Source organism: Salvia splendens, chromosome 4, assembly GCF_004379255.2.
Source record: "Salvia splendens isolate huo1 chromosome 4, SspV2, whole genome shotgun sequence".
NCBI classification, from domain to species: Eukaryota; Viridiplantae; Streptophyta; class Magnoliopsida; order Lamiales; family Lamiaceae; genus Salvia; species Salvia splendens.
In genome coordinates, this window is record NC_056035.1 from 29277756 (window position 1) to 29288094 (window position 10339).

The following is a 10339-nucleotide window of genomic DNA, read 5'->3' on the forward strand; positions in this document are numbered from 1 at the left end:
TCCAAACAGACGTAGGTCTGCCTGCCTTCTCGTATCGTTGTTCCGACTCTTTCCCCTTCCTTCCATTTTTTAGGAGGATTATAATAGAAAACTGTTTTTTCTGATTTTGTTTCTGGATTCTTGGTTTTGTTTGTCTCCGATTGAATTAACTGATTCATCTGGTTGAATTAAGCTTTTAGCTAAAAATGCAATAAGGCTTGTGCCTTTAGTTAGTTGGAAATTTGTGTTTCTGGTTGCAGGATTAGTCCTTAGTGTCGAACTAGTCCGTAATTCTGTGCGGATTTTGATTGTGCCTGATGTGCTTATCCACATATGATCGCTTATGTAAGAGTTTAGTGGTAAGATACTTGATATTTATAGGCCAATTAATGTTTTTCTTGCAGGAACAAGGTTTTGATATAGAGGTGTGTTCTGGATGCCTGGAATTAATATTTCAGTCACGGGCAAGGTGGTACAGTTTGAAGAAAAGGTGGAGAATGGATTTTGATTTTTGGTAACACTGCGAATTGACTGTACATGTTAGAAAGTCTACTGGTTTTGACATATTGAGCTGTTAGTTTTGACACCTGCCATATATATGGTCAATTGTGGTTTGTGAAGATGTATGGTTCGACTGCATTCATCCTAATTTGTGGACAGCTCATTTGGCATTGTTGTTGGTTATCCAAACTATCACTTGACGTTTTTCTGTTTTTCCTAGAACTTGTATATTCTTGAAATTGACATTATGTGTCCCATGTTTGCCTGTTTGGTTGTTTTGGTCTGAGTATCACTTCTCTTGCATAAGAAAATTGATGCATTGACTGATTGCCCTATTTATGTATCTATGTAATATTGCTTTATCTGAGTTTATCTTTCCTTCAGAGTAGAAACGGAATGGTCACGACATCACATATAGGTTAATTGCCTTGATAGTATGACTTCTATATCAATGTTTGGATGCAGTTTAGTCTCCCTTCCCACTGTTGTGTGCAACAATAAATGCATTCATGAAATTTTGCAACAGAATCACTCTTCTTGGTTAAAACATCTTAAAGTGTCTTATGAGACTAACGATGCATTGGGAAGCACAGCGTAAATTCATAACTTGAGTAAGTTATAGATAATAAAGGTAGTCTATTTCCTGGCCATTGTAAAGTTGTAGGTTCAGTTCAATTTTTGAGGTTGATGGTTTATATTTTTATGGTGGTTATGATCCTCTGTCATTTGTAAAATTTTGGCAAATTGAAGGTTTCTTTTTCCAATATCTGCAATTTGGATATATTTCCTATGTTAGCACTTGTTATCTTTACTTCAACAGCTATGTGATGTATATTCTTTTCACCATTAACGTTTGAAACCAGTTGCTTAGGTTTGACATTCTTAATATTCAATCCTCTCCTGGTCATACAGGATCATGTGTACCTTTTTATCTGGTATGACATCATAATGAATCGGTGATATTCTGTTTCTATAGGTTAAGTTTGAAGTTTGTATACATTTTAAACTGCCTTCTGTTCATTTTAATGACTTGTAAAGTTGTACAAATACATCCTTTATTTTCTGCTTAATCTGTGTTGGGATGTCACTATTGGTTTTTGGCTTCTCCATTGTTGTTTCTGCCCTCGGGGTGCTTGCATCATCTTCAGCTGTTCATGTGATCAGTACTTAATAGACGACTCAGTTTTGAAGGAAATATGGAGTGTCTACAAGGAGAGATGTCTTATGCATCTAGCTGGGCTTTGTCATGTCCAAGACTGGCTGCGCTAAACCATGCTCGCGCATGTGTGTTGATTCTTTGAGATTGTTTAGCTATTTGTGACTATTAGGCGCCCAAGGATTAATGCCCAATGCTGCCATTTGATCAGAGGATAACTCGAGCTTCTTATTCGTTGGATACTTGAAAGTATAAATGCAAATAAAAATAGCTGTTTATATTAAAAGCTACCGTTGAAAAAATCAGTTTTTCTTTCCCAAACCAAGATATTCCAATCTAGGTTGAAAGAACTGAACATTAAATCCTGGGATGGATGAATGAACAAACAACCTAACACCTAACGCTTTAGATGAATGTTCAAGAGAATACCCTCCAGCCTTTAAGATTGATTCCACCTACCCAGTGGTTCTCCCATACGGATTCTATCGCCTCTCTTGATACAAAATCTGAAGTCGGACGAGCTTTCTTTGATGATACCAGATTGGGAAATAGGAGCTTGGAAGACTAACACCACGGTTGATCCCATGTTAAAAGCAGCTACCTGTTTTTAATAAAGACAATATCCAGTGCCAGAGCATGAATAATAGAATGAAGAAAATGAGACAACATCCAGATCCAGAGCATAAACACTAGAATAAAGAAAGCAAGACACCGCATTATAAATGTTTCCTAGTTAAGATAAATGAGCTCAATGCCTCATACCTCATCTCCTTTCCTTAGTGGCACTCCTGTGCCTTCGGGTTCATATAATCGTTCATCTGGCGGCAATGAATGTATCAGTTTCTCTTGGGGGTTATTTGTCTTCAGAGTTGGCTCGATGAAAAGCTATCATTACGTGCATACAGTGTTAGTATGCAGTAGTACTATATCATGTGAGAATGAACATGGCTAAAAGAAGTAATGTACTGGAACTTAGACCAAACAAATATAAATCAGAGTTGTCATAGAAATGTGCACTTCAAATTTGGTATATGAATACTCAATAGACGGTTCTTCTATTATTGATAGCTATTCAAGGATTAAAGACATAATTTCTCAATTCCGACTCCTATGTGTCATCCATCTGAGAATCTGAGATATCACTTTGTAAAGACATGGGTGCATCAAGAAAATCCTAGTGTTTAAATGTCATATTAAGTAACAAATGGTATATATTTCCCAAGCCTAGTGTCTAAACATACTTAACTTCAAAGTGAACTTATGGGAAGGAAAAGAAAACCCTACTGACACCTAATTCTCACACTATTTTTACTGAACCTATTCATCAGAATTCAGAATCCAAGATGAAACATGATCAATCTCCGTACTATGTAGGGACAAACAACTATGAAATTAAGACAACCAAGGAAGTCAGAACCTCAATGGAACCGATATTTGTTGCACCAATTGCTGCCATAGCCATATAGCCTTGTTTCCACTGACCTTCAAGCACTACCTGGTTATCAAGATCAGATGTCAGCATATTTGGTTGAAGAATATAAGCTAATACTGTGTAAGCATTTTTTAAGGACTATACCGCCTGCTTCAATTAATATGCTATAAATCTAGTAAGCAGGATTCAGAGAAATCAAATACACACACAGTTGCATAGTTGGCTCTTACTAAATATCATAGTTTAGTATTTATCAAATTCCACATGGCCATCAAAGCGAATTACAAAATGGTTGGCCATGAGTTTATTGTACCATGATCAGAGTAAGCTTCACAAATGACAATCATTTATAATGGCCCCATGTGCCCAAGTAGTTGATTGGTAACTCTTCTTGACTTTGGACTAAGATCTCTAGCTGGTGAAATATGCTTCAGCAAATGTTGGCCAAATGATATTCACAAAGCAATAATCTTCCCAACTTAAGAAACTACCATAATCATGGGAAGAGGCAAACATACACAGAAACCTACCCTTTCATTTTCAACATACAAGTTTCTGATGGTTCTCGTTGCTCGCTCATTCATTGGAAAGAGATGACCTGCAAGGAACATAGGAATGAACTCAACAATAATGCAAATAGTATGGGAGGACGTGATAAATTAGAGCATCTAATAACTTAAAATGTTTTCATGTTCATTGACAATAAACTCCAAAGAAGCATGCCAGCACACAAAAAATTAGTAAGATCAATTCATAAACAGAGATTTTTTAGAAACAATCTAACTGAAAGCTATAAGATTCCATCAATTACAGAAGCAGGCAAGTTAGATTGTAGACAAATAAACGGGTCAAGAATATCATCCTCAAAATCTAACAGCAGTTAGGAACAATCGCAAAATTGAGCTGAAAAAATTCAATACAAATTATAGCTTGCCAGAAAAATGCCGTCGAAGGAGAAGATTCCAATCTACTGGAGAATGTATTCGATGGTAGTCTCCAGGCTTCAAGTAAATTACACAATAGAAGAGGCCTTTCTGTGGGCTACATAAATTAATGACATTATAAATCCAATTGCCAAGGTAACATATACTAAAAAATCTCTTTTAACTTTTAAAAAACTGGATCTAATAATAAGAATTGTTTCATTGGTAATTATAGATCAGGCTATTGCAAAAATTATCAACTAGTAATTAAATAACTGGCATTTAATTCTTTAACTTGAAGAAAACACCGGTAAAGGTCGAAAAGGCAATTGTCACTTGATATAATGTAATGTTTCAAACTAATCCAAGATTTACCGGGATGATGCATTATCTCTAACTTTAGGAGAAGCCAAGAAGGAAATACTCCACCATGACTTCTGGTTCACATCTCTCACAGTTTTCTCTTCCTTGCTACTATCTTCATTAGCATCTTCTGCGGCAATCATGGGAAGATGTGAGTTTGCACCAAGAAGGGAAGAAGCAGAATAAGAACATCCCTTTACTTGCTCAATCATAGCCCCTGGTCCTCTTAACTCACCAAATCTTAGAACTGTCCCATCGACAGGACTGACCTATAGAAGGAATAAAATTAGCACACAGTGGTCAAGCGGTTCAGAAACAGCACAGCTGCTATGGAAGGATGTAGATATCCAGAACTTGTTAACAGTTACCAGACAACAAGGGTCAGAATCAATTGGCCTGGAGCTCTCTTTCAACTTGCGAACAAAAAATTCTCTTAAGCTAGCATATTCTTCCAATGGTAGTTGAGCCTCTTCCAAGTCTAATTTACATAAGGAAAGTTCAGTGGTTTCTTTGATCTGTTTAGTTTAGCAAACTATAAATGAATTTATTGAAAAAGACATTAAGAAGGATGTTGATGCCGATCAGGAAAACGTACTAGAGTGAAAAGCTCGAGCCCATGCTTTATATACATATGGCCGTAACCAAATGGGAAGTTCCTGATCAAGGATTGTTTTAGGGCATAACTTCAGGTCATTCATGATATTTTAGCTCAACAAATATTATATACTCACCACACCAGTCAAGGAGCCCCAAAACCGTGAAATAGAGCGCAAGGGTAGCAATCTCAAGAATCTAGCCTATCACAAATCAAAGTTTGGCATAAAAATCATATAATGGATACTTACATGTAATCACACAATAAAAGAGAATGATTTACCTTCACATCCGGGTGAAACTCTGATTCGATACCCTTAGCCTTGGCCTCTTCAATCTATTTCTCAAACAATTGAAAAGATAGACACCAGCACATACTGTTAATATACATTGTTTGCAGAGTAACAATAAAATGATACAGAGCTAATTGTCATTTAAATCAAGAAGTTGCATCGAATTTAAAATGACGAAGTTTCAATTTTTCACAATTGGCCACAACTAATTTTTCCGGCACTTACATGTATCAATTTTACCGAGGTGGCGGTTGCATATATTTGTTTACATGATATGACCAACTAAGTGGCACCAACATCTACAAAACAACGTCATTTTGATTTATGAAATAAAAACAATCCCCCATGTTCTCCTTCCTCTCTCCTACATTATGTCTTCTCCCTAGTCTCCTCCTCCCATGCCACCTTCTCCAACGACCCCCTCTCACCTCCTCACACCTCGTCCAATCCCTAGCCTCCAACCCCCACCGTAAATTCAACAGCCTCAAGAACGACTTCACCTTCACATTCTACTCCCCTTCTCTACCTCTCCCTGCTCCCCCGCAGCAACATGCTCTCTCTGACTGAGTAGCCCGTCTATCTCTCTCCGGAAAGCCATGGCTTGGTAGAGGGAGGGTTTTGAAAAGAAAATAAAAGTTTCAAAAAAAAATCTTAATTTAGAGAAACGGAATCATTTTGAGTATCACCAAACAACGTCTCATACGAGTGGGAGCTTAGCATTTTTTAGTCAGGCTTGAGCTCGAGTGTAGCCCTAAATCCCGTCAAATCTAGGTATCTGCTAAAAAAGCTTCAAAAAAAGAGCTAGCAATACACATGCAAACCATTCACAAAGGAAGGACTAAACTAAGCAACGACAATGCTTTTACAATCCCTTATTCGTACACTGTAATTACCTGTTTATCATCATACATGCGACGGACATGAAGTGCACCAAGCATAAGTATCGTTGCCACAGTCGCACCAGGAACTAAAAAAGAATTGCCTGCACAATACTTGAAAAAAATGTTCTTATAGAGTAACTCTACTGCTAGACATGGAAACAGAGCACGAAATTGCAGAATCACATAGCTTTTCTCCCATAAATTTTAGGAATATATATTTATATACAGATTTTCTTATAACCAGTCAATCAAACCCCATCAAAACTTAAATTACAGAAAAATTAACATCCAGTAATAGTCAATTGGCAGACAAATTGCCACGAAGAATGATAAATCATGCTAAAATAAACGTAAAAGTTGCTTATAATCTTATAATCTTTCCTATATTGCGCAGAAAAAAGCGATGGTGAAAGCAGAGAAGCAGAAAACAGGGGTATTATAAAGTCGAGAGAGGTGTGTTCACAAGTTGCAGCGAAGAATAAAAGAGTTGAGTTATGTCGTACCTTGTGAACTTCCGCTGCTGTTACTGGCGCCGCCGCGGAAGGAAGCTTGCGGCTGAGCAGGTCGGGCGCTGCAAAGAAATGTAGTGAAATGGAATCGTCGGTGGAGGCAAATCCTGTTGTAGTTTAGGAGTGGAATGCTTCGAGAAGCTCTCCATTTGGTCATCTTCTCCTCTTTGTCAATGTCCGCGCGGCGGCGCGTGAGGGAATCCTAGGGCGCCGGTTTTTCGATGCTCTTTGAGAAATTTCGAAATAAGGAATAAGAGTTTAAATTCGCTGATCTTTTGTAATTAGGGATTCAATTTACTGACCTTTCGTAATTTGGGATCGAGGCCTGCGTATTCTTTGTAATAAGGGATTTCTGATATTTTAGCTTATTTAAGTGTTTTTTTAATATTATTTCTCTCTAACCATTTATCAATATCTAAATTACCCCCTCAATGATTCAGCTGAATTTTTGCACAAATTAACCTCGTGCACACAAACACTATAAACAAGGTACTGACGGTGAATCCAATCACTGTCATCACCAAAATTTTATGCCTGAATATATCATTTTTATGCCTTCTTCCACTTTTTCAACCAAAAAAAATCAGTTTTTCGTTTGTTTTGTTTTTTATATACTGACACTACTGTCCCACTAATCCAAGAATCATTCTCTGTCCCACTTCTGCAAACCCCGGATGAATTTTTTCAACAAAACTTGCAGCCAACAAATAAACCCTCCCTACTACAATCAAATTTCAAAAAGATTGCATCTTTCTCTCTCAAAATCCAATCTTTATGTCGGGTTTCACACCCCCATAATTCTTTGCCGTCCTATTTGCTCTACCTGGTGTGTGTGACATAGTGTGTTGGGAGCTTACATTTAAAAATGGGGGAAAAGCTAATGGTGGAAGGTGGAGAGACCCCAAAGTGGAGGAAGGAGAAAGACAGAATAACAGTGAAAGTTAAAGTGGGAGTACAGAGCAATTGTCAATAGTCAATACAGTTTCAAGAATGAGAGAGAGATGACTGGCTGATGACAATTAAGCAAACTTATTGAAATGAAACTGGGCAGAATACAGAGGAAAGTATGAAGTAAAAAAGCAGGAAAATTAGACAAGAAATTGAATAAATTCTCGACTTTGAATGGGGTAATTTAGACATTGTTAAATGGTTAGAGGGAAATAATATTAAAAAAGCACTTAAATAAGCTAAAATATCAGAAATCCCTTATTACGAAGAATACTCATGCCTCGATCCCAAATTATAAAAGATCAGTGAATTGAATTCCTAATTACGAAAGGTCAACGAATTTAAACTCTTATTCCTAAATTTATCGGCAAGAATTAACTTTCAAAAAATTTACACTGATATGAAATTATAACTTAATAAGTCTGATTTTTAAAATATTGATCCTGTTATTCTAGATAGTGAATATTCATCCAATTGTTCAATTTTTTCTCCATTCACATAAAAATTTTGTACTGTTTCCTAAATTGTTTCCTTGTGTTGACAAAAACCAAATTGATAAGCTTTGTAAAATAACCAAATTGCCCTATGAATATATTCCATCCTTCCATAAAATATTGTCAACTTTTCATTTTAGTCTGTCCGCGAAATATTCTACTCCCCCCGTCCCCAATTAGGAGACACTCTTTGATCGGGCATGGGTTTTAAGGAAGTGTTTGAATGTGTGGTGTAATAAATGGAGTTAGGTAGTGGAATGCGAGACCTCTTTGACTTTTAGGGTATTTTTTATGTCCAAATATAGTAAGTAGGAAGAGTGACTCTTAATCGGGGACGGACCGAAATGAAAAAAAGTGACTCTTAATCGGGGATGGAGGGAGTATTTTTGTCTATGTGCCCACTTTCTACTAACTACACATACTTTCTATTACTCCCTCCGTCGTATAATGAATTTCCTTTTTAGTTTATCTTGTAAAAGACATCACATTTCCTATTTTGTAAACACTCTCTCACATTAATACAGATATACTCTCTCCGTCTCATGATATTGGCACATTTCATTTTTGGACTGCCCCAAACTATTTGCACTATTTTTATTTTAAATAAAAAACTATGGTATTTAATTAAGATATTATAGTTAGTTGGTATGTCCCTTATTAAGTGTTGTCTTATTATACTTAAAATTCTAATTTAATTACAGTAATTACTCATGTTCAAATTTACGTTGTCAAAGTGAAAAGTGCGAGTAACATGGAATGGAGGGAGTACAATTTTCTCTCTCTATTTAATCCACGAAACAACTCTTAAAATTTGATTACATTATTCAGATGTGACATCTCTATTTAATCCACAAAACAACTCTTAAAATTTCATTACACTATTCAAATGTGACATCTATTATAGGATGGATGGAGTATAAAATTATTATGAGAGTATTTATAGATGTGAAACTCACATTCTAATAAATTTTTCTAGTTACATTTCTTCCCATCTTTTGGGAGTTGTATTGAATTAAATGTGGACAATATTTTGCGGAGCGGAGGAGGGAGTATATCCACAAAAACTAACAATAAAAAATCTAAGGAGGTGCCCCTCGAATTCTACACAATCAGAACTGAGAGAATTGGGAATAAACATTGATGGCTTTTGGAACAGCTGTAAGTTAATGAATATGAGAATGGTATGTGGGTAGACAAGTCTTTAAGTAATATGTGCTTGAAAGATAGTACTTGTGACAACTCTTAAAGCAACTGTATAAACAACATGTCTCCTAACAAAGGTTGGAAGTAGCAATGCGTATCATGTAGTATTATGCCGAACCCCTATTAACAAGTGTTCACATTATGTTCATCATTAGTAGTAGATATATGCCACCAGTTGCCATTTGCCAATGCCAAACTAATTGATCTGGTCAAGGGTGGAGTTGTAGGACAAGTCAAAATGGTTTCTATCCTTGACCCGTTGTGCTGTAGGTTAACAATTGGAACCGATTCAACTGTAACTCTGGTAGAGAATGCTGCCGCTAATCCTGTCCGCGTCATGGCTTCATAAAGATGATATATATGATAGGAAAGGTAATTTCACATTTGTAGCATGTTAAGTTTTATACGATTGATCATTTGATTGGACCATTCAAAGCCCAGCCCTCTCCCCATGGACTTGGATTAGGGGAAAACATGTTCTTACTTGGCCAACTAAGTAGCTTGATAGTACATAATTTTGGGGCTTCAATATCTGTATTTATATTTTATACATGCTTGCTTGTGTATGTCGCTCTGCACCAGCTCTGGTTCAATCTCATGTCAAAAACTCCAAATGAAGCATCAATCTCATGTATTTCAGCATGTTGGAGATAGATAAACTTGTTGTTGCGGAAGTGGTTTGGTGATAAAAGGGGTGTCATGCTTCAGATATATTTGCTTTTCCTTTATGCTGTGATGTGTAATATGGAAAATGAGAACATTGATAAGATATAGTGAGTAAAGCATGTCGTGCAGCGTATTTCAAAGCTATTTATAAATAGCTTCTCTTTGGCCCGCTGCCTGCATTTGTATTCCTTATCTATCTGCCTTTACCAAGTTCTTGTTTCTGCTTCTCCGTAAGCTTCATCTGTTTGCTTGATCACATGTTTACTGCACTTATGTGTCCCCATTTCATGACTCTAAAATGTAGGCCAAATTGCCTTAGAAGACACACTTCACAGAAAGGAGCAGAAGCACAATGACAAAGTCCTTTCCTATTACCATTTTATGTGTGTGTGATTGT

The 10339-nt window shown here is 36.5% G+C and overlaps 1 protein-coding gene across 2 annotated transcripts; it reads right to left on the minus strand.

Moving 5' to 3' along the window:
- Window positions 1-1892: 1892 nt before the first annotated feature.
- LOC121799347 (phosphatidylserine decarboxylase proenzyme 1, mitochondrial-like) lies at window positions 1893-6914 on the minus strand. 2 transcript variants are annotated; one of them, XM_042198685.1, is made up of 13 exons: window positions 6626-6914; window positions 6135-6223; window positions 5232-5285; window positions 5086-5151; window positions 4950-5010; window positions 4723-4832; window positions 4590-4623; window positions 4367-4484; window positions 4003-4109; window positions 3599-3666; window positions 3054-3131; window positions 2399-2521; window positions 1893-2237 (listed from the first exon to the last, which is right to left on the minus strand). In XM_042198685.1, exons 1-13 carry the CDS (start codon window positions 6786-6788, stop codon window positions 2076-2078), a joined length of 1233 nt encoding a protein of 410 aa, XP_042054619.1. In that variant the 5' UTR covers window positions 6789-6914; the 3' UTR covers window positions 1893-2075. The 2 variants fall into 2 exon arrangements, with proteins under 2 accessions (XP_042054619.1, XP_042054618.1); XM_042198684.1 differs by having other exon boundaries at window positions 4367-4623; window positions 6626-6904.
- Between the last annotated feature and the right edge of the window lie 3425 nt (window positions 6915-10339).